The 27,976-nt window shown below is 43.6% G+C and overlaps 3 protein-coding genes and 2 pseudogenes across 6 annotated transcripts; 3 read left to right on the top strand and 2 right to left on the bottom strand.

Moving 5' to 3' along the window:
- Positions 1 to 276: 276 nt before the first annotated feature.
- LOC311117896 (ataxin-7-like protein 3) lies at positions 277 to 9,970 on the top strand (annotated as a pseudogene). The gene is made up of 14 exons: positions 277 to 497; positions 859 to 938; positions 1,079 to 1,191; positions 1,277 to 1,409; positions 1,515 to 1,686; positions 1,811 to 1,911; positions 2,051 to 2,073; positions 2,696 to 2,741; positions 5,016 to 5,053; positions 5,147 to 5,215; positions 5,356 to 5,399; positions 7,092 to 7,163; positions 7,669 to 7,805; positions 7,896 to 9,970. The product of its transcript is annotated as an ataxin-7-like protein 3 (transcript).
- LOC311117897 (transmembrane and ubiquitin-like domain-containing protein 2) lies at positions 9,609 to 13,682 on the bottom strand. Of its 2 annotated transcripts, none has more exons than XM_084192799.1 (3): positions 13,582 to 13,682; positions 12,353 to 12,909; positions 9,609 to 12,226 (listed from the first exon to the last, which is right to left on the bottom strand). In XM_084192799.1, the coding sequence occupies exons 2-3, from the start codon at positions 12,892 to 12,894 to the stop codon at positions 11,851 to 11,853; spliced, it is 918 nt and encodes a 305-aa protein (XP_084048925.1). In that variant the 5' UTR covers positions 12,895 to 12,909; positions 13,582 to 13,682; the 3' UTR covers positions 9,609 to 11,850. The 2 variants fall into 2 exon arrangements, with proteins under 2 accessions (XP_084048925.1, XP_084048924.1); XM_084192798.1 differs by having other exon boundaries at positions 13,578 to 13,664.
- Positions 13,683 to 13,713: 31 nt separating this feature from the next.
- LOC311117895 (ankyrin repeat and SOCS box protein 16-like) lies at positions 13,714 to 16,457 on the bottom strand (the record flags this gene model as incomplete). The annotated part of the gene is made up of 7 exons (XM_084192797.1): positions 13,714 to 13,747; positions 14,197 to 14,378; positions 14,470 to 14,583; positions 14,826 to 14,909; positions 15,069 to 15,477; positions 15,638 to 15,905; positions 16,124 to 16,457. 7 exons carry the CDS (start codon positions 16,455 to 16,457, stop codon positions 13,714 to 13,716), a joined length of 1,425 nt encoding a protein of 474 aa, XP_084048923.1.
- Positions 16,458 to 17,138: 681 nt separating this feature from the next.
- On the top strand, positions 17,139 to 21,894 carry LOC311117890 (homologous recombination OB-fold protein-like). The gene is given in 10 exon segments (XM_084192790.1): positions 17,139 to 17,220; positions 17,440 to 17,490; positions 18,940 to 19,026; positions 19,230 to 19,364; positions 19,989 to 20,097; positions 20,897 to 20,982; positions 21,176 to 21,247; positions 21,249 to 21,305; positions 21,458 to 21,653; positions 21,752 to 21,894. Coding segments are annotated over 10 exon segments (858 nt in total). The 5' UTR covers positions 17,139 to 17,208; the 3' UTR covers positions 21,805 to 21,894.
- Positions 17,692 to 18,969, top strand: LOC311117893 (annotated as a pseudogene). The gene is made up of 2 exons: positions 17,692 to 17,703; positions 17,737 to 18,969. The product of its transcript is annotated as an uncharacterized misc_RNA (transcript).
- Positions 21,895 to 27,976: the final 6,082 nt, after the last annotated feature.

Genomic DNA, 27,976 nt, shown 5'->3' with positions numbered 1-27,976 from the left:
AATCTGTGATTTGGTTGTGTTTCATGAGAACTAATCGATAAAGGATAACTGTGATTATTTGACCTCTTCCCTTTGTACGTCAATCACAAATAGCCACTCACGAGAAGGGGCAATTCCAGACGTCCAAGGTTTTTTCTATTTAATTATTACATATCCAATTATAAATTAAATGTATGTACTTAAGTACAGTCAATAGAGTTGATTAGAAATTATATTTGCATTTCTCTGCCAGTTTTTCCTACTTTTGGCCAAGTAAAATGTTACGGAGACCTCGGTGATCGTTTGGTGAGGTCTGTTTTAGAAGGAAAATGGCAGCCTCTTTTTACATTTTCTTATCATTTCCCTTTGACTGCGCTGTTGGATCACATTTAAATGACTAGCTAGTAGCTACAACAACATGTATCATCTTAGCTAGATACAATGTAGCAAGAGAATCTCTGTCAATGTCCAGCTAAACTGTAACTGCTAACGGTTCAGTCATAGATTGGTCGTTGATGGTGAGTGTGAGCTGACCAGTATGATCGTCTCTGTAAAGAAATAATTTAATTGTACGTACCCTTATTAGTAAGATTATATGCAATGAGCTGATTTGTTAACGAGCTATGTTTTAGCTATCTGTAGCAGATATTAAGAAAATATTTGTTGTTTTGCTATCTAGATAGATAGTTAGCTATCAGTTTTTACTGCGTTCTATCCTAGCTAATATCTAACGTTAGCACTAGCTAGCTAGCACGTAACGTTAGGAGCTAGCCAGTCTAGCTTTACTTTCGTTTTTGTTCTGATTCTGTCTTGTATTGTGTAGCCGCAACACCAAATTTACAAATCCAGTGAAATGTATTTGTTTATTTGTTTCAACAGCTAACCAAAACAATACCAGGCAGTCACCTCTGCCAACTATTCGCGAAGAATAGGTCTTAACTGAGTGTCGGTGCTCCTTTGTAAGTGTTGATAGTCTCACTCAGGGGCTTTTCTTGGGTTTTGTCCAACAAATGGAAAATCTCTTGTCTCATCACTTATTTGTATTTGTTTGAATGACTGAGTTATTTTAAATCACTATGTGTGTATTTCCTGTTTTCAGCTGTGTTTTCCCCCATAACTGTGCCATGTAGAAGGCAGTGATTCGCCCTTAAATTTTTGCAAATGAAAATGGAGGATATGTCTCTGTCGGGCCTGGACAACACCAAGCTAGAGGTGAGTAGTGGACTACACTTTTACCATCCTATCATGGTTGGTAGTTGTTGTCCTACTTTGCTTTGTTTTTTGTTGCCCTCCACAGGCCTTGGCTCAGGACATCTACTCAGACCTGGTGGAGGACGCCTGTTTGGGCCTGTGTTTCGAAGTGCATCGTGCTGTCAAACAGGGCTACTTCTTCCTGGATGACACTGACCAAGAGAGCATGAAGGACTTCGGTTAGTACCAGAGAGTGCTTCCTCCTGGGTCTGGTTATCTGGTTCATCTCTCTGCCTTTCTTTTGTTAGTTTATCTTTCATGTATGTTCTCGCCTTGCTCCGTAGAAATCGTTGACCAACCAGGAGTGGATATTTTCGGGCAAGTATACAATCAGTGGAAGAACAAGGAGTGTGTGTGTCCCAACTGCAACCGGAGCATTGCTGCGTCCCGCTTTGCCCCTCATCTAGAGAAATGCCTGGGCATGGGGCGCAACAGCAGCCGCATCGCCAACCGCAGGTCAGCAAGGGGCACTGGACATGGACAGTGGACACTACACTACAATGTAACATATAGAAAACAAACCAATACAGTCCGCAAGTGAGTTGGCAATTCTGATCATTTTCTTGATATTGGTCTACAGAATAGCAAGCAGTAACAACATGAACAACAAATCGGAGAGTGATCAGGAAGACAATGATGACGTCAATGACAATGACTGGTCATATGGCTCAGAAAAAAAAGGTGAGAATTAAACAAGTGTCAAACACTGTCTGAATGTTGTCAGTATTAAAGGCACGTTTAAAAATAAATAAATGTATGTGACTTTAGCTGAACAAACACATCTATGCTTGTCTTACACCCCTCTATTTTCCCTCTACAGCTAAGAAGAGAAAGTCAGATAAGGTATTTTTACATTCTTTGAAACAACATGTACCTTTGGTAAGTTTCATTGCTGTTGAGATATTTATTCATGTTTTGTATGTCGTGTTTTTGTCCACATGTAATTACAAGGGAGCCAATAGCTAAAAAATAACCTTAAGGATTTCTGGTATTCCTTTGTCCTTTCTACCTTTGTGCTAGGGCCGGGACTATACCAGTATCGCGTTAATCGTTAGTATCGTGGCAAGGAAACAAAACACAAAGCGGATTTAACTTATTTAGGAAAACAGCCCTAATGTTGGAAACAAACATTAAGTTGTCAACCAGTCACATTTATTTATTTTACAAGCTATAGCGCACATTTTACAAACAGCAGCTTTTTAAAGGACAAAAGGGTTTGGTCTGCTTCATGTTTTAATTTTTCCCATAGAAAAAATATTGCCATACTGGTATGGTCACAGCCCTACTTTCTGCTTACAAGCATGGCAAGGATGAACTTTTTTTGATTTTTGCAAATTAAATTGGATCAAGGGGTGTGTGCTTCACTTTTCCTGTTGCATGCCTCACTAGTTGTTTGTGATATGTTAATCTAGATCAGTGTTTATCTAAATTGACAGTTCTTCTCTTTTGTGTATTATTTATTTAGAATCCAAATTCACCCAGAAGATCTAAATCTCTAAAGCATAAAAATGGTGAGTATACCTCTTTGAACCCATGTAAGATGCAGGTGAAGTGACAAACTATAAGCTATGTGTCATCTAAAATTCCTGAATCCTGACTGCATAATGCATTTCCCACCTGGAATGGAAAGATTTGCCAATTGAAACACATGATTAGAATGGCATTTTTCTTTTTTAATCTTGAAGTGGCAATCAGCAGTTAAAACAATAAAAGTGTGCTCCCCGCCCCTTTTTCTGTAAAAAGCTGAGGGATTGTGGTAGACATTTTTTGACACTCAAATTAATAGACCGTGCTATGGATGCAAGGACTGACCATCCATGATATCAAAGTTATAGTTTTAACCATGTTTTGAGGCTATATAGTGTTTGTTTACTTTGTTTACAAACATTGGAGTACAACAAGCTTATATGTTGGGTTCTGATGGGGTGCGACAGTTTAACTATTTCTAAGTTAAATTCTTCAAGAATCAATGGGTACATATCATTAATTTATAAATCATAAAATGGATGTAGCAACTGCAGATTGCCTCTTTAAATGTCATTTGTCAATATCAGTTCTCAATCAGCTTTTATTTTACTAAAATTCAAACTGATATTCATACTAAATTACATACATTTCTGTTTATATAATGCATTCTGATGTACAGAATATTATATGTATATGGTCTCATGGTGTTTTGTTGTTTGTTGGGAGCTAGAATGTTCTAGTGTTCAGACTCTCTGTACCCTTGAAATGGAAGTGTGTAGGTGAAGTAGAACATAGAGCCCACTCCTGAATACACCCAATTTATAGCCCTACTTTGTGTGTGTTTGTGTGCGCGAAAGTAGTTGGCTGAATGGTTGGGGATGTTTTACACTCTGGTCGTTTCAGCATTGCTGGGACCAAAGCCTTGTGTTGCAGATCAGGAAGCTCCATGCGTGCTGTTGAGAGATGATGCACTTCCTCAGTGATCGGAAGGGGCTGATGACTGCCAGGCCAGCTCTATAATGCCCTGCCCCACTTCAATCTAGGGTCAAAGGTCAACACAAGAAGAATCTGGGAAAGAACCCTGCCGTTTTTAGGGATAGTATATCAGGAAAAGAGTGCCTGGAGTTTGAACTTTCATTCCTAAGGAAAGGAAATTAACCTTAACAGAGACCCAAGGTATCTCCCAAATCCTCTATTGAAACTGTTCATGCAGCCTTCTGGATTCTTCTGGATAGATGGCCATTGAAAGAGTCTGCCGCTTAAGTCCAGGTCAAATGCACAATGTTAGCAGACTACAGACGTAGTACAGTATGAAAAGGATCAGAAGCAGCATTGAAGAGGAGGAAAAGCCATTAAGATAAATGGCGAAGGCCGACTTCGTGCTCCACAATCTCCTGTTTACTTGATGATTTTAATTTGACATTGATCATGGTGCAAAGCTAATGAGCTCAGAATGACATACAGGAAGCTGACAATTGTGTGCAATAAATCACAGTTCAGCTTCTAGTTTTCAGTTCTGTGCATGTAATATATCATTTATTTTATGTATTGTTTAACTTGTTCAGCACTTGAGTGAAAATATCATGTCAGATGATAGTCTGGTCCCAGTAATGATACAGACTACAGTCATGTCTCTAAAGCAGACCAGCTGCTTATCACTTAGTTTCTCAGGTGCCTCAACAAGTCCTCTTGTGCGTTATCCTATCCATTATCTACTTGACATATTCATGCTTTTGTTTGCATTTATTTTTATTTTTGTCGTTTTGTATCATGTCTTCATTGATTCTTGATTTCCTGATTGTCCATGATTCTTAAAAAGGAGCTGAAATGAAACGGTGCTGCTATCTTTTATGGAGGGTCAAGGATGTTCCAATGTAATAAATGACCTGAACTCAAACCACCCCAGTTTGATTGACCTGTCATTTGTGGCTTTGGTCCTTAAAGTGCTGCTCAATTTCAATCGCATACAGATGGATTAAACCATTAACATATATTTTGCCTTATGCATAAATATGCATGCTATGGAAGCATGTACATTATGATCAATTATGTACTCTTACCACACTGGTCAATAGCTGGAGAGAACTTTGCTTTATCCTATCATAAAGTGTCAATTTACATAGTATGTTTTCTCAGGCATAGGAATCAATAGTTTGCTGTGTAATATTGTTTTTTTTCCACAGAGCTCAGATTGTGGATATTTCACTAAATGTAATCACTGCTATATTTCATGGTTGGTGGTGGTTGTGTGCATCATCTGTGTCTTTGGGAGTCAGTGGCAAGTAGACTGATAGATCATGTGCTGTTCTCTTTTTCAGGGGAGCTTAGTAGTAGTGTCAATGCAGATCCATACAAGGTAACCAGAATCAATTGGTTCACATTTGCTGTTATACTACATATCTATTAAAGTGTGTTGATGTCTGTTATCATTCTCTCTCCCTCACTGCAGTACAACTATAACACTGGCATCAATTACGAAACTTTAGGCCCTGACGAACTGAGGTCTCTGTTGACAACAGTGAGTCATTTTCATTTATCCATTCTACCATCCATCCACAAGTCTAACTGTATATCTGATCATATCTAAAATCTCTAGACATTTATCAGGAGTGTGTATGACTGGCTTGTCTCTCTAACTATACTGCCCCCTGTCTGCAGCAATGTGGAGTGATCTCGGAGCACACCAAGAAGATGTGCACCAGGTAAGGATTACGCCAGACACAGCACATGCACCCTTTCTAATACAGTCTTGTCATTTCCACCTAATGTACTGTCAGATACACAGAGTAAACACGTGCACACACATACCTTTATCACACAAACTCATTAATACTTTTGGTTTCTCAAGTGCTGGCACCAGATGTTAGCTTGAGTCAAAGTTGCTGATTATGATCAAGATGAGCCATTCAGGGTTGTACTGTGCCAGACAGACATCTCCCTGGAAGTTTGATGTCAATGTACATCCTGTGTCCATCCCTCAGCCTGTCCCTTAGTATGGACCTTGCTAGGTTCTCAGAGGTGTTTGTTAAGCTAGTTAGTTAGGAAGGTCTTCCGTGACATGAATGACGTGTGTTCCAGACAAATGGTAAACCTGTGGCCCAACTCCGTTATGGAGGCCGCCAACAGACACTCATGGTTATTGTTCTGCATGTTGTTTCTGTGGGATCTTTAAACATGATCAGTTTCATTGGTGTGTTGTGATCATGTGTAGTTGGGACTGACTTTTGGGGTACACAAGTGGCAACTCTATATGATTCTCAATTATTTTCCATTTCCTTTATAACATATTAGATGATTGGTGTCAGTTATTGGCTTTTTTTTTCTTATCAGAAATGTATACTGAACAAAAATATAAACGCAACATGTAAAGTGTTGGTCCCATTTTTCATGAGCTGAAATAAAATATCCTAGAAATTTTCCATACTCACAAAAAGCTTATTTCTCTAAAATGTTGGGTATAAATTTGTTTACATCCCTGTTAGTATTTCTCCTTTGCCAAGATAATCTATCCACCTGCCATGTGTGGCATATCAAGAAGTTGATTAAACAGCATGATCATTACACAGGTGCACCTTGTACTGGGGACAATAAAAGGCCACTCTAAAATGTGCAGTTTTGTCACACAACACAATGCCACAGATGTCTCAAGTTTTGAGGGCGCGTGCAATTGGGATGCTGACTGCAGGAATGTCCAACAGTGCTGTTGCCAGAGAATTTGTTTATTTCTCTACTATAAGCTGCCTCCAACGTCATTTTAGAGAATTTGGCAGTACATCCAACCGGCCTCACAACCGCAGACCACGTGTAACCACGCCAGCCCAGGACCTCCACATCCGGCTTCTTCACCTGCAGGATCGTCTGAGGAGTAGTGGGGAGGGGGAGTGGACCTGGCTCCCAAGTGGGTGGGCCTATGCCCTCCCAAGCCCACCCATGGCTGCACCCCTGCCCAGTCATGTGAAATCCATAGATTATGGCCTAATGAATTTATTTCAATTGACTGATTTCCTTCGATGAACTGTAACTCAGTAAAATCTTTGAAATTGTTGCATGTTGCGTTTATTTTTGTTCAGTAAAATACCAAATTGTGTTAAGAACTCAGTGAAACAATTCATCTTTGATTGGACTAAACAGATATTTTCCAATTGGACTATGTAAGACCCTGATTGGACACTGCCTGCCTTACGTGGTGAGAGAGTAACTGGACACGGTCAGTGAGCAAACATTAACCTCTAACCTCCAAACTCTTGACACTTCATCTGATTGGTCACTGGCGATGTCTGTTTCTGTCTCTCTCCCACTCTTGTCTCTGCCGTGGCCCTGGGTAGGCGGGGCCGCTGTGCATTGTGGGCAGGTGTTTCTCAGGGATTTGTAATGCCACGTTGTGTCCCTGCCAGGTCCCAGCGGTGCCCCCAGCACACGGACGAACAGAGGAGGGCCGTCAGGGTGTTCCTCCTGGGGCCGTCCGCGTGAGTGTGCCCCTCCCCCTCCCCTCAGACCGCCAATGGCTCTGACTGGTTTATTCCTAGAACTGATATATTGATTGGTGCATGTGGTGTCCCTAAATGTAGAGGTGTTTGCTTGACTTGTTGTATTGAATGACTGAATTTATTGTGGATGTTTTGTGCCAGTTAGATGGACAGGCCTTATCTATGAGAGTGGACTATGTTAGTTAGCTACTGTATGAGCACTCATGGCCAACTGTATGGCCCGTGTAGCTCAGTTGGTAGAGCATGGAGCTTGCAACGCCAGGGTTGTGGGTTCGATTCCCATGGGGGGCCAGTATGAAAATGTATGCACTCACTAACTGTACGTCGCTCTGGATAAGAGCGTCTGCTAAATGACCCCCCCCCAAAAAAGTTGACTACAGTAAGTGTGCTGTATGGTAGATTGAATGGCTCCACCATGTGTACTGCTGCTGTCTGTGTGGCCAGTCTGATCTGGTCTGATCTGAGCGGCTGTTGTCTCTGTCAGGTTGTCTCTGCCCGATGCAGACACGATGGTGGAGAGTGACTGCTACGACGCCTCAGACGGACAGGTTCTCATGAGTCGCCTACAGTGGGACGGATCCTCAGACATCTCCCCCTCCGATTCAGCCTCCTCCAAAGCTAGTAAGACAACCGAATTCAGGTCCACATTCTGTACGTTCATTACAGTGGAAGTCGGTCTCATCTCATCCCCCACCTCTCGATCTCTCCCAGGCACCAACAACTCAGACTCCAAGAAGCCCAAGAAGAAGAAGAAGACGTCTCTTGGCCTAAACAGCAGCACAGGAGGAGGAGGAGGAGGAGGGGGAGGAGGAGGAGGAGGAGGAGGAGGAGGGGGCGGTAGTGGGAGTGGAGGGGGCAGCAGCTCCCAGAGTAGTCTAGTAGGCCTATCCAACAGAAAGAAGAAGCCCAAGCTTCCTGTTCCCCCTGCCCCCAGTATCTATGACAACCTCAACTAGGGTAGTCCTAGTCTGCCCCCCCACACCATACCCAGGAAGGTGACTGGATGTTGACATGGACTTCTGAGCCAAGCTTCATCCAGTTACCCAGCTCCCCCAGCCTGTCAAGTCATGGTCTCCTACCTAACAGAGGTACAGATACCCCTGTCCTCTTAGAAACAAAGATGATAACCCATAAACTCACATCCACTCACTCACACATTAATACCAGCTCTGATTAGCCCAGGGGTTGTAACTTCTCTTTACACATAACTGGACACAGCACCCCTTAATTTGAACGCCATTGTTATTTGTTTGTTGTTGAAGACAATTTTTTGCAATTCCAGTTATAAAGAAAAATGGTTCGGTGAGTGTTCACTATGTTTTTGTTAATCAGTGATTTAGGCTTCAGACATGGACCAATCACACTGCTTTTTTGCACTCTGATCTGTTTTCTCCTGAAAACAGAAAACATTTACTTTCTTTTTGACTCTGTCTCTGTTTAGGAGGGGACTTGTGGACTAATTGCATCACCTTACTACTACAGCGTTGTCATTGTGGTGGGGATGTCAGTGCCATCTTGTGGTTTCATCAATATTGGGGTACTTGATGGTGGCTTTATCCGTAATAGCATTGTATTGCACAGTGGTGTATGTGTGCGTGCATGTGTTTTATGAATGTTTGTTGTGTAAAGTTGGCTGTTTTCCGTGTTGTGGGCGTGCGTGATTTCATTTGTTTTCAGATAACTATGCATCTCTGAATGTGCCATTGTGGTTGAGTCAGTGTATGCGTCATTTTGAATATTTAACTTTTTTTGGTTTACATTGACTGTGTCAAGTGAGAATGTGTATTTAATGTCTGCACTCAGAAAATTGTAAATGCAGATGTTGACATGTACCATTGAGTGAGCCAGTGTGTTTTTGTATACCTATACATGTGGTATGATGACTTATGTAAAATAATCATGATTTAATTGGATACTGTATACATACACGGTAATCTCTACCTTACACAGCTTCATGCTAAACAGTGCTTCTTCCCTGTCCTATCTTTACTGTTTCATACTCAGGCTGAAGTTTCTCCTACCTGCTTCTGCTACAAATCACAATATCACTCTATACAAGTTGTAGATCTCACATTGCTTCCTGTTGAATAATGCTATAGTATAGTGGAGTCAACCTGCTTTTTGCTCAATAATACTCTAGGTCAATCTGCATCACTTGACTTGCTTTCAAAGTCTTTAACTGTCTCTGCTTACGTGCATTGTGTATGCACTTGTAGGAATTCAAATCCGCCGCCACTTGAAACAGAAGTGCCATTGCTGTTGCATGGGATGTTTGTCACTTATTCTTGCCATTTTCAGTTTCACTCTAGCTAACGAGTTTGATATATATTGTTATTCATACCTGTTTGAGAGGCCCACCATACTATACTTGCTAGGGAGAATCTTATATACCTTTAGTTTTCATTTATAACATTCAGCCAGTGATAAAGTATGGCATCACTTTAATGTGCACTAAAAGAGAATCAACCTTCTCAAGTGAAAACACATTTTGTGTATGACTCATTTCATTTGTCCTTTACTGACGGGGTAAAGAATGGCCTGTGTTACCAATGCTGCGTAACTGTTTGTGTGTATCAGCGTGTCTGAACAATATTTGAGTGTGGACAAATGACGCAATAGAAAAAGTGACTTCACAAAACAAACAAAAAACGTTTTTCATGCACAAGGACGTGTGTGTGCATATATGTCAATTGTATATTGTGAGGCACAGCTAGGTTTTCTTTGTATCCCAGTTTCCCATGTGTACTGAGGTTTCTTTGTCTGAGTAAAATGAAGTGTCATTCAGATTTCTTGCATTCTGTCATTTTGTCCAATATCAGACATACTCCCTCTTTACACAGGGACCGATTTGGTTCAAATGTCTTTAATCTGAATCACAGCACTGAAGCCAGAGGAAAACAATCAAACTTAAGGGGTAAATAGATTTTCCATCTCGTGTCAAATTCCCCCACAAAAATCCTGAAGTGTCCGATACGGTTTCATCCCATTCATCTATGTACAGTAAATACATATTTACAGTATTTTCAAAAGCTTTAACATGTTGCTTATTTTCATGCATTAACATCTTAATTAGGGTTAATTTAAACAATATATCAGCGTAGAGTAATTCAAGCAACAACAATCCTTACAAAATGTTTTGCCTTAAGGCAGTCATTACAGTCCACAATAACTAAGGTGAAAGCTCATTCCCAAAGAACTGGAAAGAAAATAGAAATATAACCAGCACTCAGTACATAGCGAGTGGTTTCAAAGTTGCTCTAGAGTCAAGTCTTTAGTCATTTTGTTTCCGTTGCAAAAGAGGAAATGATTTGCTCGTTCAAACACGTACTACAAAAAGACAAAACATTTCTGGAACATTAACATGTATGAAATGAAAAGAGTATGTGGCCATGATGTGAAGAACTGCATTATCCTAGGTCTAGATTCAATCTGATCAAGCGTTAACAGGCGATAGCTGACACCCGCATAGCTGATGTTTTGGCAGTGTAACTGCGTTGGAGCTGTCAAATCGGTGAGTTGCTGCTCTTGATCATTGTCAGGAAGCCACACCCGTCCTACTTGTGTTAGAAGTTCAGAACGAGAACGTGTAGGCTATATAGAAATTATTACACTCAAATTGAAAATCATTAAACAAAATAAGGATTTCTAAATCAGCCTAATCAAGGTGTAGATTACAGCTCACATTCAATTGTTCAAACTTGTAAACAAGGCTCCATTGGATTTCTCTTAAAGCAACGCACGGCTAGTTTTGCAATTTAACTGACGGTCAGCTGAGAAAGACAATTTCCATTCACGGCCACATAGAGAAGTCAGATTTGAAAATTCCTAATAAGACACTTTAGTCATCACCTTTGTGCACATAACATCCATTGAATTATTGTATCTGAGGCCGATTTTGTTTTCCATCGCAGAATATATTAACATTTTATATTAATCTAATGTCTGCCATGTTTTTGGATGACGTCGGTGCTGCGGCCTGTGCGCACTGAGTGCTAGTCCGCATGTGATGTTGGTCCGTATAAACCGGATTCAACCCGGATATAGACGGTCCATGAATTGGCGTATGCAAATAGAGTAGATATCCTTGAAAACAAAAGGCGGACATCTTGGACGCAGTCTCCAGTTCTTATTATACCTCAGTGGATTTGACAGCTCTAACACAGTTCCACCTCCCACACAACCGCTATGCGGATGACGGCTAAAGTGGATCTGATTGAATAGAGACCCTAATTTCTGAGAGAAACCTAACGCAGAACAGGCTATGTGGAGTCAAACTGGGCAGAAGATATTGCTGACACAGTGGACCAAGCAGCCTGTGGTCCTGGGTGTGATGCTGATGGTTCTACCCTGTAAAGACCAACAGGAGCTGGACCCACTCAATCACTCATTGATGTTTTTCTGAGAAGCAAAATTACAGCTCAGTATAATTTCTGCTTCATACTAACAAACACACATTCCAGATAACTTGAATCTCTGCACATACAATCAATCTCACGTAATGCTATTTGCTGGTGCATGCACAAACACAGGCACACCCACTCTTAGGATTCCAGTTGAGTTCTATGGTGTCTGAGGCAGAGCCCCCCTGACACCACCTGATACAGTTGTTATTCCGTCTCATTCTCCTGCCCAGATGAGGGCCCTTCCATCCTGCCTCCTCTCCCGCTCACCGGCTGTGCATCCCAAAGATGAGGAAGCTGAAGAACACAGTGACTCCCACCAGGGAGATGGTAGCAGGGGCAGTGAAGAACTGACGGTAGTTGATGCGGAAGTACCAGACCACGGCTAGCATCACCACAAACACGGGCACCACCAGGCTGCTGGTGCTCAGAGCCAGGCCTGCAGCCCTGATTCCCCCACTAGCCCCGGCCCCAGAGCGAGCTGCCTCCTCTGGGCTGGCCTCCTGCAGCACCTGGGACACATGGCAGTGGATCACACTGTTGTGAGAGATGTTGAGGGAGAGCAGAGTCCGTTTGGGATCCTGAAGCAGCTGGCCCTGGTAGATCAACTTGATCTGACGCTCCCGCCCTGAGAAGTACTTACTAGAGGAGAGAAAGAAATGTCTCTGTAAGACTGTATGGGAGAGATATGCATGTTCAATAAAAATAAAATAAAAAATAAGATTAAACTCTGAAAATGTATAATGAGAGCTGCCATATCATACTAACCTCTTTAGTAGACCCACTGTATCCTGGGGCCTCAGGACTGCCACCTCTTCTGTGTCATTCAGGAACTTCAAACGAACCGTGATGCTGGTGCAGGAGACCACTGGGCTCAGCTTCTGAACCTTCTCTTCCTCCTCCTCATAGTCATCCTCTTTCTCATCATCATCAAGCTGGTATCTCTGAGGTTTCTTCCCCTGGATATTCAACAGCAGGTCCACTCCAGTCCCCTCTCCTGTGCCCTCACCATCTTCCCTCTCAGACCCTGCCTCCCCCTCCTCTGGCTTGTTCTCCTGGGAGGGTGGAGGTGTTTGCTGCTCTGGCGTGTCTGCACTAGGAGGCCCTCCACCGTAACTGTCATGGCCCCCCAGCCCGATTAGAGAGGCGTGGGCACCGACTGTAAGGATGGTGCTCAGAATGTGGTCGCCCCGATCTGCCACTTGTGTGGAGAGCCAAGCCAGGGCCAGGGCCAAGACCAGGAGTAACACACCGCTTACTGCAGCCACCTCGTCTCCCATCCCGTCCATTGTCAGTGCACACACCGCCATCTCTGTCCTTAGTGTCTGTTGAAAAGCAAAAGAGAAGTGAAGTTTCACAAGACTCCATATTTCTAATGTTGTACCTGGACCACTATTTTCCAAATAAGTGCATCGATACATATGAGTAGAAGGCCTATGTGCAGAGACTTGTATTGTCACTGTCAGGGACAGATACCTGTATTACAACTGTCAGGAACAGATACCTGTATTACCACTGTCAGGGACAGAGACCTGTATTACCACTGTCAGGGACAGAGACCTATATTACCACTGTCATGGACCGAGATTAAGTTCTACTTCAAAGCAACCGTCTATCGTTTCGTAAGTGACGGCCTGGCAATGTTGTCACAAAAGTTAGCTAGAAAACTAGTTAGCTAGCAAACCGTAACTAGCTATCTAACTAATGTCAACCCAGTTAAAACACGTCACTAATGTGTTTACTACTAACACTACATTGTGCATCCGTTGGAGAACTAGCTAGATACAGACGATTTTTTTTTCTATGTTTATGGTAACGTTAGAAGACAAATTGGTAGGTTAGCTAGCTAGTAATAGCAACAAGGACGACCTTCGTTCGCTAGCTTTACACACTACTCTAAATTGTCAAAATGCTTTCTATAGATGTTCATATTAAATGCACACATCAGTTATATGCGCATTTGAATAGTCAAGAATATAAGAGGTGTGCTTACCTACTATGTATTCAAATCATGTTTGACGACATGCTACCATGCTAATTTAGCCACAGCCCCAATAATAAAACTAGAGTAGAGGGCCACATAAACACAGATGACGTTACGCCACTAGCGCGTAGGTCGGTTAGTGCTATCAGGGATCCTTGGAACGTCCAACTCTTGTGTAGCTGGCACGCAAACGGGCACGAGCAAGGAAACAAATAATGGTACAAATCTAAAATAATAAAAAGTGGCTTCCTCTCCTCGCTTTCTCTCTCCTTCATGTGCTGAAAATAGAGTATAGATTAAACCAATATTGTACTTGTATTGGGTGGTTGCTTTCACCTGTACATATGAAGCAGCCTGGGCAGTAGTTGAGAGTCATACAGTATGAGTTGTTGTAAATACATTCTGAGATGTCTTTTCATTCCTACCAATAGTCCATACATATACAATTCATACAAGAACATAAATTAGTTTAGAAAAATAGTATCACATTTTCACAGGCAAAATAGAATATTGATTTATTAATAAATGAATACAGAAAACACAAATTATTGCAACCATTCTTTTAGTTATTGTAAATGCAAATAATTCTCTCTCTTGGCTTCTGTCCCATGTGTTCCACTTTATTCACCGGATCTCCCCGTCATTCCGAAGTAGTAGATACTCCATCAGAGAGCTAGGGATGTCCAATCTACTGATAGCTGCGTCAATACCTTTTCCTAAGTGCCGGCGCAGAGCACAGCGGCACAGGTGCTGCAGGGTGCGGGGCTGACTAGTCATCTGCCTGACAGAGTCAAAGAAACCCTGGTGCGCCTGGGGACAGAGACAGGGAGGGAAAGGGAAGAAGGACATTAGGTGGTTCAGGCAGTGAAGGAGAGACCTGAAAATGGAGAAAAGGACAAACCTCATGTATCTCAAGAGGGATAGACTCCATCCATTCCTCACAGGAAGGGACAACAGCATAGCAGTTCAGCATTACCTCCAGAGTGGCAGGGGAGAGGAGGCAGAGCTTCAGCATCTATATGGAGGAAAGCTGTGGGTTATTATCATGCAATAGTCTGCCCTCCAAAATATGTTGTCTACGTAGAATTGCAGGGAATTAGCTTTAACCCATTTTCAGAGTGCCCCCAAAAGCTTTTGCTGGTGCACATATTTCACCCCAATAAACTATAATTAAATGGGCCCAAATGCAGCCTCCAGCCGGCATTTTTACACTCAACTTGGCCCAACTCACTTTTCCACTTGCCCACCCTGACATACCAAGCTTTTACCGGCCTTGGCCCCGTGGTTTAGGAGGGAGCGTGCTACTGCCTCAGGATGCTGGTCTGGATAGTCTTCCACCACCTGCAGACAGGAGAAGGAGAATACGTCTGTCTTGTCTACCACTCACTGATTATGAAGATTCTAAACATAATTATATAACCTTCTGTCCAAATGGATCTTACACTTTGACCCCCATGGATCTTACACTTTGACCCCCCCCCCCCCCCCCATATCCCCCACCTGTAACAGACAGTCCATGGGTGTGTATCCTGCACAGTTCTGCACGTCTGCTTTGGCTCCATGCTGTAGTAAAATTTCTGCGATGCGTGGGCTGCAGTTACTACAGGCGTTGTGCAGAGGTGTGTGGTGCTTCCTGCCTGCAGTGCAGGGGTCAGCCCCAGCTCCCAGCAGCATTTGGACCACGCGGAGGTACCGCCCCGCCTCCACAGGCCTCTCAGCCCCACCACAGGCTGCGTTCAGGGGGGTTTCCCCCTCACGGTTCCTGGCTGACACATCAGCTCCTTTGGACAGAAAGAGCTTCACATGCTCCTCCAGACCTCGACGAGCCGCCACATGGAGGGGCGTTAGCTTTGTTTCACTGGTCAACACGTTGACGTCTGCCCCACCCGTCACCAGCAGCTCAGCACACCTGGAGAGAGTAGAGACACCACCTTATGATCTTATCATTCATTAGCATCCAAGACAACAGACCCACCTGCCATATAATCTTTGAAACATTTCTCTATGTATAAATAACTGAAATGATCACCAGGCAGAGTGTCAGTAAGGCTACGAGTGCTGTCACTCACTGGAATGTCTGGGTGGTGCTGCAGAGGTGAAGGGGTGCGCTGCCGTCCTCTGCCAGCAGGTCAGGGTCTGCTCCGTGGGCTAGCAGCAGCTGGACACAGTTGTCATGGCCACCTATACAGGCATCATGTAAGGCTGTGCTGCCACCAGGGTCGGCATCCACCTCCGCCCCTCGAAACAGCAACTCCTCCACACAGCCTGAGTGTCCCCTGCTGGCTGCCAGACGCAATGCAGATGTCTGCTTGATCTTGGAGCTCAGGGTCCACATCCCTGTCAGAGGGACAGAGAGCATGTACATTATTTACCTAGCAGATGCTCATAACCAGAGAGGCTTAGGTATGTTTAGAGGATAGAATAAAGAGAGTCGATGAGTAGTGATTGGGGAATGATTGGAAGATCTATAAGAAAGGCACATATAGGTCTAACAAAAAGACAACAGTGAAGCATACAGTAAAAGTGAGTTTATATTCTCTGTGTTTGACACCTACCCAGCTCTGGAGCCCACACCATCTCCTCATGTACTGTTTCCATCAGTGCGTTGATCATGCAGGGGTCCTTCAACACAGTGTGTACTCCCTTCATGTCCCCACACATGAAGGTGTTGTGGATTGTGGTGTCTCTGCATCGGGCCTCAAAGACCCGGATCTCCTGGAGGCCCCGCTGCTGTCTGGGAGGGGGTCTGGAGGCCCGGGACACAGGTGGCCGGCTCATGGCCCTCCTGTGAGCCAATGCCTGCCGCTTATCCTCCCACTCCTGGAGCTCCTGATCCACTTTCAGAGAATGCAAGGCGGCTGAGCTGAAGGCAAATGTATCCCTGGACATGACACCCAAAGCTGGGACAGAATCTCAAGCAACCCCCCCAGGGAGAGATAAAGAGAGGTCTTTGAGCAACACATTTGAAACAGTTCCAATTTTAGTTGTTTAAAGTGGACACAACATGACTCAGTGCAGCAAATTTTACTTAGCACACTGACTAAAAACCTACTGTTATGGCTTATACTAAAGGAAAATCAAGACTTTAAGACTTTACTGAAAAAACGCAGACAACATTTAATTTTGTCTCTGGTTTTTGAAGATAGCATTTACATAGTATCAATGTTGTGTGAATATAGAATTCTACTCACCTTGAATTTTTTCATGTGAACTCAAGTTATTACGCAAAATATAGTCAATTTGCTGTTGTGCAAAATGTCATTTGTTTTCGACTATTTCATGACTTGTTTTACAGACACGTCCAAATGTCCTTCAAAAGATACTGTTGTCCCAATACAAGTTTAGTGCCTGTTATAAATAGACGGGAAATGCGAGCTGATATTCGGGTACTGCATTACCTGAGATAGTCAGCAGGTGGCGACAAGTGACGACCCATCCTCCGAACGTCACGTAACGTAAACATTGATTACGTATTACTTGAACGTGGCGGCGCCAATCACGCAGACAATTTCGCTTTTACAACACCTTGCTTTGCTTGAAAAATTCGCATTTTCTTTACGGCAGCAAGTATAGGATGGCTGAATTAAATGGTATCTAAACTTTCGATTGATCTTATGAATCAATGTAAATAGACGGTTAGATGACTGCGATGGTAAGAATCAGTCTTGTTTGTTTGCTAGTTAGCTGCTAGCTCTGGTCCCTGGGTCGGTAGGACTAGCTGCCACAAGTTTTCAAATGAGATAAGTTTCTAGCTAGCTTTCCACGTAGCTAACAGTGTTAGCCAGCCATCTAGTTGGCGAGATGTAACTTACATCTAGCACTTTCTTTGTTGACTATGTTACATTTGAATATGTCTCTTTCTTTTCGGCAGACTTGCAAGTGGAATGGATTATTTAACGTTGGGGAGGACTTCGATGATGAGGTGCTGCAAGCTGATTGACACATCCTACCTGATTGCTATGATTTAGTCAATGTTTACCACCTGCTGTTTAAGAGAGATATGACAGATTATAGCCCTCTGTATAAATCCTCAGATTGATATCACAAGTAATGTAGAGTACTGTTGTGAAACCATTTAGTCTCTGAACTCCTCTGGCTTTTTTTGAATAAGAGTTATACAATAATGTCCTCCTTTGCTATTGCGTGTGTGTATGTATGTGTTCATTAGGATCTACTTGAGATAAACTGGTCCGGTCCATCAGTGTCTTCTAGCACAGTGTCCTCTGTAGCACAGTCCTGTTTCCTCCGTTCTTCAACTGCAGCCTCAACTCCTGCTGCTCCCTATGGCCAGAAGAACTCACACCAACCATCCACAGAAGGCATACCTGCCCATAGGGGCCTGTTGAATGGCCCAGGGTCAGAGAAAACAACACCGACCACTGTAGGACAGTGTGCTGCTTTGGGTTTGAGACAGCTCTCTACATCTAAACCACTGCCCACATTCCCTCCTCCCCCTCTCCATCTTCCTACACTGAGTAGTGGACCATGTACAGTTCCCCAACAGAGCTCAGCACCAGCTCAACAGATTCATTAAAAAACTACAGGACAGCAAGAGGCCCCCTTGCCGCAGGATGACTTTGATGATTGGGATGTTGACCTGGCAGACCTGGATGAAAGTGATCCACAGATGAGGACTTGGGCTCAGGTCCGAGAAACTGCTCCAGCTGCAGCCCCATATCTAACCAAGCCCAGCGATGACTCTGTATCCCCAGCCAAAAGACTACGGCCCTCAGCCTGTGGTGGGGCTCAAACCGAGCCCAAAGTGGGTCTGAGAGGATTCAGTACCTCAAACCAAACGTCTGGTCTTCCCAGTAGTAATATACCCCAAGGGTCCTCATTCCCTGGCCCTGGTCTAAGTGCTGCTTTCCTCCCAGCTCCACCCCAGAGCCCAGTGTTTCCTGGCCTGACCATGGCCTCCTCCCCCTTCTCCAGCCCCTTCCCCAGGTCTGTGACACCCAGGCCAGTCAGAGGGCCTCCTTCCCAGATACAGAGGCCCTGGGCTACTCCTCTGGCTCAGGGATGTAGCCTGTTTGACCCCATCTCCCCAGCCCCCTCTAGTAGGTTTGGCGGACCCATGCCCTCCCCCAGTCTCACCCCCCGTTCCCTCCACACGCCCGTCTTCACTAACCACCTGGTCCAGCTGGTGTCCAACTCCAACAAGACCCCCCAGAGACCCCGTTCTGACCACACCCGGCCCAATACCCGCCGCTTCCCCGGCCCTGCCGGAATGCTGACACAACAGGCTTTTCTGGCCTCTGTCCCTACCTGCCTCTATCTGTTTGCTATTTGTAGTCTAACTAATCTCAGCAGTCAGCAATGTGCTTGGTTGTGATACTAAGCTACTGCGGGGTTCCATTCTCTCTCCTTAAAGCAGCTCCACGGGCAGAGCCTGGATGACATTGTGGTGGCCATTCCTCAGACACCTGCACATGGGGCTGTGGCTCGACTGCCCAGTCAGGTACTATTACATTTACGTCATTTAGCAGACGCTCTTATCCAGAGCCACTTACAGTTAGTCACACTGATGTGTAGCCTATACATTTACAGAATGTATTATGTGTCATGATATTAATTAACCTTTTTATCCATTATGTCATGTTGCTTTATGAACATGTGTTGTAATGTGTCTGAGTTTGTGTGTAAAAAATAACTTGTGTCCAGGTTCCCAGCTCTCAGACTGAGGAAGAGGATTTCAGTGGAGGTCCGTGGGCAGCGATGAAGGCGGAGATGGGATTGGACGAAAGGAACACCTCCTGTTTTCTGCACTCTTACAGCGTGGCCATGGTACTCCGCAAGGTGACCAGCACATTTAGCGTTATCCACTTTACACAGCCTATGGTAGAGTAAATGGCATGAAAGGTGACTGAAAGGCTAACGGTGTTCAGGCTGTGCGTGGCCATGTACCCTTCAGCAATATGCATAATTTAACATTGCATATTAAATGTTAGAAGCTTTACATGCCATAAATCATCTTGTGAAAAAAAACTACACTTGCGAAACACCATTTGCATAATTTGACTTAATGAGCCTGTTTTTTTTGCACCCAGGGCAGTCTCCCTGATTGAATTTTCTGGGGTGTTTTTCTCTATGTTAATGGCCCTTGTCTCTGTGGTGGCGGTCTATCAGGATAATCAGGACAAATGACAGGCCCGTGCCTGGGGTGTTAGTAGTTATTATCCCAAACATCATCACGCGTGAATCATCCTAATGGTTATTCTGTTGTTTTTCCACCGTCTTAATGTGCCACCGCTAATGGTAACTCTGCATAAGTAATTGAACTGTTTAATTAATGAAAGTTGATGATTAGCAGTTTGAACTTGTTTTGTAATGCTCTAATATGAAGGTCTGTGCCCCGTCACCTCTCTCTCTACCTGTCTCTATCTCGTTCCCTCTCCATCTCTTCGTCTCCCTCCCCCTCAGGCGGCCCTGAAACAGCTGCCGAAGAACAAGGTCCCCAACATGGCTGTGGTACTAAAGAGCATCCTCCACACACACGCTGATGCCAAGGCTGTGTTCGGGGATCCCACAGGTATGGCCTACTGGGGGTACGGTTGTGTTTGTAGGTAGAACTGGTCACATAGCCATTGTAGTGAGTGTGTATGTGGCTGGCGGTTTGTGTGTGTGTACACCACTGAGAATTCAGCTGAATTAGCTTCCTACAGCAGGGGGTAAAAGTTCAGCCAGTGTGCTATGCCTGATTACACACACACACCTCGATTCAGTAGAAGACATCTGGTTTGTTCCCTTGTCCCTAGGGCCCTCTTTCTTCCATTTTTCTGTCTATTTTTCGCTCTCATTTTCTTGCAGTTCCTCTATTTCTCCCTGAGTATTGCTTGAACCTAGTAGGTCATCATGGCCTCAGGAGAGCCAGTGTGAGGACTCCTGAGCAGTTCTATTAAAGTAGATACTTAACCTTAGTGTTAAGTGCTTATTAGTGATTCTATCATCATGGATCAGCATCAAATGAACGGGTATTAGCCACATGCTGATCACCACGGATTATTCAGTCTCAAACATCTGTGCATTTCCCTCCTGAAGTGTGGCCCATGGTGCTACCTGTCAACTGATTACTACACTATCTGTATTGTCATTAGTAGGAATAATGTTGTGATCAGTGTGCTCCATGTGGTATCAATCAATCACATTTATTTTATAAAGCCACTTTTACATCTGCAGTTGTCAGAGTGCTATACAGAGACCCAGCCTAAAACCCCAAAGAGCAAGCAATGCAGATGCAGAAGCACAGTGGCTAGGTATGTTGTTTTGCTCTGACTGCACCAGTAGACAGTAGAGCACTGTAGTAATACTGTGTGTCTGACTGACTGTAGGAGAGATGCAGGGCACAGTGCACCGGCGCCTCCTAGAGGACAGACTAGGGGAGCTCAAGACAGGGGCTGTACTGCTGCTCAAACAGGTAGGATTCAGTTCCACAGGCCACACACACCACTATTGACTAGTGTTTCATTGCAAACCATTTGTCGGATTTTTCAAAATGATTGAGCCAGTCACAATAAAACCACAAAAACAAATTCCAGTTGTATGTGTAAAGGTGATCAGTTTTGCACCATGTTAGCTGTAGACCTAAAATTAGTTTTCTTTTCATGAAGGTGGGTGTGTTCTCTCCGTCCCATCGTAACCACTACCTGAACGTGACGCCCAACAACCTCCTAAGGATCTACCCCCCCCGACGGCTCCACCCTGTCCTCCACACAGACCCAGCTGCTCCCACCTGACCTGGTGAGAGACCACTACCAAGGCCTGGAGGATATCTTGTTGTTATCCTAGGCTGCTGGGAGTTTGATGTAACAATGACAAATCATTAATGAGAGAAACTTGGTGTCTTGACAGATGTTTTGTATATGTTCGTCTAACTCTACTGTTGAATGTAGGAGCCTCTGTTGGCATCACCTGATCAGTCCTCCAGTGTTCCAGGGGCCCTTCTGTCTCAGATGGAGTTGTTCTGTGATGATGATGAGGAGGAGGTGATTGGAGCCCCACAGGACTCAGCAGACTCTGGAGCTGACTCCACTAGTGATCCCCAGGGCCCCCCTGCTGCTGCACCACAGGACCCATCCTGGGACGCAGGTGTGACTTGGATATGCATAGGAGTGTATGTTCTTGGTAAACCAATCAGCAGCTCCACCCTGTGTGTTTGATTGAATTTGTCTGTCTGTGTTGTGCAGATGGCCTCGATGAGCTTCTTGGGGAGTTGCCTGTTGAGTCCTACTGCCTCTGACACCTGCCCACCTACCCCATACGGAGAAGGTACATTTACATAGGGGAGATGCTGGACAACTAAACCGTCACTTACATGTGAATTCGAGTTTGGCGCATTCTGACCGCACGTTGGATGTCTTTCTACCCGATTCTCCCAGAGAATTTTGTCGCCTAATGTGCTATCATTTTGTGTTTGGTGTGCTGTGACCATTAATCGCACCGGTATAAATGACATGTCAGCCATGTGGGGTAAAACTTGGAGGTGCTGGTAACTGGGACTGTCGCTCCCACATCTCCCCAATTTGAATGAAGCTTCACTACCCCTACTGCTGCGGACACATCCCATGGACAGTCATCCCCCTGTTTGAAGACCTGCTGGCTGATGTTTTGTCTTTTTTTTTTTTTTCTTTCTTCATTGATTTTACTTCACAGTGCAGTCTCCTCTAAAACATAGCGAACTACTATGTGCACATAATGTCTTGTAAAATATGTATATATTAAAGAAGACTTCTGTTCAATAATACACGTTACACAACTGAAAATGGTCTCCATTGATTTTCTTGTCTCTAGTTTGCACTATTTGGAGTGATTGTAAATTAGAATGCATGAGAATGCACTTACTAATAGGAACAGTATATGGAAAATCAAGAATTACAATGAAATGTCCATTAAACTCTGGCTTGCTTGATCTACACTTCTGGTTTAATTGCATTGTGATGGTGTGCTGTAATTAGGTTTAGATGAAACCTGATGGTGTGCTGTAATTAGGCAGTGTGTTGCAAGATTTCATTGGAGAGACAGAGTATCCTGCTGTTCATAGCCGTTGTCCATTAATTGAACTGAAAATCTTTTTTCCAATTGAACGTTTTTAACAGGTTTTCTTGTCTTTCAGTTAACTACCACTATTTTAAACAGTGATGGCGCTGATGAAACGTGGTGTGAACTACAGTATCAACCTGAAGGGAATGACCTTCAAGATTGTATCCTGGAGCCTTCTGTCTCTGACTGTCATTCTCTGTCTTTTCCTTCTCAATTTCTGTCTTCTTGCTATCTCCCTCTGTTTCTCGTAACCTCTTCCTCTGGCTATGTTCTGTTCTGGTCCAGCCTGTTTACCATGCATTAAAATCGTGTAGAGACTTTAGGGGAGGGATTTTCTGGGGTTTTAGTGTGTGGAGTTAAATCCTCCTTTCCTGCTTGGCCAAATGTATTAATCCAGCTCTGTCTGGTGGAGCCCTGGGCGTTTGGGACAGTCACAGCCTGACAAATGGGGTCTTATCTGGCCTAAACCAGCAGGATGGGAGGCCCACGTCAACCTCCCCCAAACCTTCACCACCACCCTCTTTCTTCAGAGGTATCACTATACATCCAGATCAGCCTTACTTTGTGTATTACCCCACACACCCCTCCAAACCAGACTTGTAGACTGACTGATCTACAAATCAAATCACCTTGCATCCTAAATAACTACTCAATATTTTTTGTAGGTCAGTCAGTCAACATTTTCCCATGATACGTCACTGTTTTGATGCTCTCGAACACGGCCGTGGTCTTTTACCTGTGGAACTTTTGGTCATATATCCCGTTTCCCTTACCTGAACATGTGCTACCAGTAGGGGGCAGTAGCTCACCCCCCCACTGCTGTGTTTTGCCTTACAGGCAGTGTCTGTGTGTATGTAACACTTATTAAAGTCTCAGCTGGTAAGATCTGAGCTGTTGGAGTGAAAGTCTCTACTGTCATCTGCACATGTTCCATATAGGTGTAACAAGGGGGGTCTAGTCTGCTCAGGTCCAGTGCTGTGCTCTGTATTCCCATGCTGAAACTAGTGACGTGTATGTATGTATGTGTATCAAATCAAATTTTATTTGTCACATACACGTGTTTAGCAGATGTTATAGCGGGTGTAGCGAAATGCTTATGCTTCTAGCTCCGACAGTGCAGTAATATCTAACAATTAAACAACATATACCCAATGCACACAAAAAAGTAAGGAATGGGATTTAAGAATATATACATATATGGACAAGCAATGACAGAGCGACATGGACTAAGATACAGAAGAATATTATAGAATAGAATGCAGTATATACATATGAGATGAGTAGTGCAAGATATGTAAACATTATTAAAGTGACTAGTGTTCCATTTCTTAAAGTGGCCAATGATTTCAATAGGCAGCAGCAGCCTCTAATGTGCTAGTGATGGCTATTTAACAGTCTGATGGCCTTGAGATAGAAGCTGTTTTTCATTCTTTAGGTCCCAGCTTTGATGCACCTGTACTGACCTCACCTTCTGGATGATAGCGGGGTGAACAGGCAGTGGCTCGGGTGGTTGATGTCCTTGATGATCTTTTTGGCCTTCCTGTGTCTTGCAGGGCAGGTAGTTTGCCCCCTGCGGTTGTGGGCGGTGCAGTTGCGTACCAGGCGGTGATACAGCCCGACAGGATGCTCTCAATTGTGCATCTGTAAAAGTTTGTGAGGGTTTTAGGTGATAAGCCACATTTCTTCAGCCTCCTGAGGTTGAAGAGGCTCTGTTGCGCCTTCTTCACCACACTGTCTGCGTGGGTGGACCATTTCAGTGATGTGTACGCCAAGGAACTTGAAGCTGACCACGCAGACAGTACCAGTCAAAAGTTTGGACACACCTACTCATTCCAGGGTTTTTCTTTATTTTTACTATTTTCTACATTGTAGAATAATAGTGAAGACATCAAAACTATGAAATAACACATGAAATCATGTAGTAACCAAAAAAGTGTTAAAAAATCTAAATATTTTATATTTGAGGTTCTGCAAAGTAGCCACCCTTTGCCTTGATGACAGCTTTGCACACTCTTGGCATTCTCTCAACTAGCTTCATGAGGTAGTCACCTGGAATGCATTTAAATTAACAGGTGTGCCTTGTTAAAAGTTATTTTGTGGAATTTCTTTCCTCCCTAATGCGTTTGAGACAATCAGTTGTGTTGTGACAAGGTAGGGGGGTATACAGAAGATAGCCCTCTTTGGTAGAAGACCAAGTCCATATTATGGCAATAACAGCTCAAATAAGCAAAGAGAAATGACAGTCCATCATTACTTTAAGACATGAAGGTCAGTCAATCTGGAACATTTCAAGAACTTTGAAAGTTTCTTCAAGTGCAGTTGTAAAAACCATCAAGCGCTATGATGAAACTGGCTCTCATGAGGACCGCCACAGGAAAGGAAGTCCCAGAGTTACCTCTGCTGCAGAGGATAAGTTCATTAGAGTTACCAGCCTCATAATAAATGCTTCACAGAGTTCAAGTAACAGACACATCTCAACATCAACTGTTCAGAGGAGACTGCGTGAATTAGGCCTTCATGGGTGAATTGCTGCAAAGAAACCAATAATAAGAAGAGACTTGCTTTGGCCAAGAAACACACGCAATGGACATTAGACCGGTGGAAATCTGTCCTTTAGTCTGATGAGTCCAAATTTGAGATTTTTGGTTCCAACCGCCGTGTCTTTGTGAGAACGGATGAGGTGTGATGGTGTGGGGGTGCTTTGCTGACACTGTCAGTGATTTTATTAAGAATTCAAGGCACACTTAACCAGCATGGCTACCACAGCATTATGCAGCGATACGCCATCCCATCTGGTTTGGGCTTAGTGGGACTATCATTTGTTTTTCAACAGGACAATGACCCAGACTGTGTAAGGGCTATTTTACCAAGAAAGAGAGTGATGGAGTGCTGCATCAGATGACCTGGCCTCCACAATTCCCCTGACCTCAACCCAATTGAGATGGTTTGGGATGAGTCGGACCGCAGTGTGAAGGAAAAGCAGCCAACAAGTGCTCAGCATATGTGGGAACTCCTTCAAGACTGTTGGAAAAGCATTCCAGGTGAAGCTGGTTGAGAGAATGCCAAGAGTGTGCAAAGCTGTCATCAAAGCAAATGGTGGCTACTTTGAAGAATCTCAAATATAAAATAGATTTTGATTTGTTTAACACTATTTTTGGGGCACTACATGATTCCATATGTGTTATTTCATTGTTTTGATGTCTTCACTATTATTCTACAATGTAGAAAACAGTAAAAATAAAGAAAAACCCTTGAATGAGTTGGTGTGTCCAAACTTTTGACTGGTACTGTATATTTATACTGAACAAAAATATAAGGTCAACAATTAATGATTTTACTGAGTTACAGTTCATATAAGGAACTCAGTCAATTGAAATACGTTCATTAGGCCCTAATCTATGGATTTCACAACTGTGTGTGGGCCCACCCACTTGGGAGCCAGGCCCACCCACTGGGGAACCAGACCCAGCCAATTAGAATGAGTTTTTCCCCACAAAAGGGCTTTATTACAGACAGAAATACTCATCAGTTTCATCAGCTGTCCGGGTGGCTGGTCTCAGATGATCCTGCAGGTGAAGAAACCAGATGTGGAGGTCCTGGGCTGGCATGGTTATATGTGGTCTGCGGTTGTGAGGCCGATTGGACGTACTGCCAATGAACATTGAATTATCTGGCAACAGCTCTGGTGGGCATTCCTGCAGTCAGCATGTCAATTGTACGCTCCCTCAACTTGAGACATCTGTGGCCTTTTATTGTCCCCAGCACAAGGTGCAGCTGTGTAATTATCATGCTGTTTAATCAGCTTCTTGATATTTCAAACCTGTCAGGTGGATCGATTATCTTGGCAAATGAGAAATGCTCACTAACAGGGATATAAACAAATTTGGGCACAACATTTGAGAGAAATAAGCTTTTTGTGCATATGGAACATTTCTGGGATCTTTTATTTCAGCTCATGAAATATGGGACCAACACTTTACATGTTGCGTTTATTTTTGTTCAGTACATATACAGTGCATTCGGAAAGTATTCAGACCCCTTGACCTTTTCCACATTTTGTTACGATACAGCCTTATTCTAAAATTGATTAAATTATTTTTTCCCCTCATCATTCTACACACAATACCCGATAATGACAAAGCGAAAACAGGTTTTTAGAAATACCTTATTTACAGTATTCAGACCCTTGCTATGAGACTCGAAATTGAGCTCAGGTGCATCCTGTTTCCATTTATCATCCTTGAGATGTTTCTACAACTTGATTGGAGTCCACCTGTGGTAAATTCAATTGATTGGACTTGATTTGGAAAGGCAGACACCTGTCTATATAAGGTCCCACAGTTGACAGTGCATGTCAGAGCAAAAACTAAGCCATGAGGTTGAAGGAATTGCCTGAATGCCAAGCGTCTGGAGGAAACCTGGAACCATCCCTATGGTGAAGCATGGTGGTGGTAGCATCATGCTGTGGGGATGTTTTTCAGTGGCAGGGACTGGGAGTCTAGTCAGGATCGAGGGAAAGATGAACGGAGCAAAGTACAGAGAGATCCTTCATGAAAACCTGCTCCTGAGCACTCAGGACTTCAGACTGGGGCGAAGGTTCACCTTCCAACGACCCTAAGCACACAGCCAAGACAATGCAGGAGTGGCTTCAGGACAAGTCTCTGAATGTCCTTGAGTGGCCCAGCCAGAGCCAGGACCTGAACCCGATCTAACATCTCTGGAGAGACCTGAAAATAGCTGTGCAGTGACGCTCCCCATCCAACCTGACAGAGCTTGAGAGGATCTGCAGAGAAGAATGGGAGAAACTCCCCAAATACAGGTGTGCCAAGCTTGTAGCGTCATACCCAAGAAGACTCGAGGCTGTAATCGCTGCCAAAGGTGCTTCAAGAAAGTACTAAAAGGGTCTGAATACTTATGTAAATGTGATATTTCAGATTTAGCTTCGTCATTATTGGGTATTGTGTGTAGATTTGATGAGGGGGACATTTTTTAAATCCATTTTAGAATAAGGCTGTAACGTAACAAAATGTGGAAAAAGTCAAGGGGTCTGAATACTTTCCGAATGAGTTGTGTATGTGTGTGTATTTATATATATACATATATATACAGTGCTATGAAAAAGTATTTGCCCCCTTTCTAATTTTCTCTACTTTTGCATATTTGTGATACTGAATGTTATCAGATCTTCAACCAAAACCTAATATTAGATAAAGGGAACATAAGGGAACAAATAACACAACAATTAAATATTTATTTCATAAACAAAGTTATACAACACCCAATTCCCCTGTGTGAAAAAGTAATTGCCCCCTTACACTCAATAACTGGTTGTGCCACCTTTGGCTGCAATGACTCCAACCAAATGCTTTCTG

This window comes from Coregonus lavaretus (genome assembly GCF_964263955.1).
Source record: "Coregonus lavaretus genome assembly, contig: HAP1_SCAFFOLD_1881, whole genome shotgun sequence".
Classification (NCBI taxonomy): Eukaryota; Metazoa; Chordata; class Actinopteri; order Salmoniformes; family Salmonidae; genus Coregonus; species Coregonus lavaretus.
The sequence above is the reverse complement of the archived record's forward strand: the minus strand, read 5'-3'. Positions and strand labels throughout refer to the sequence as shown.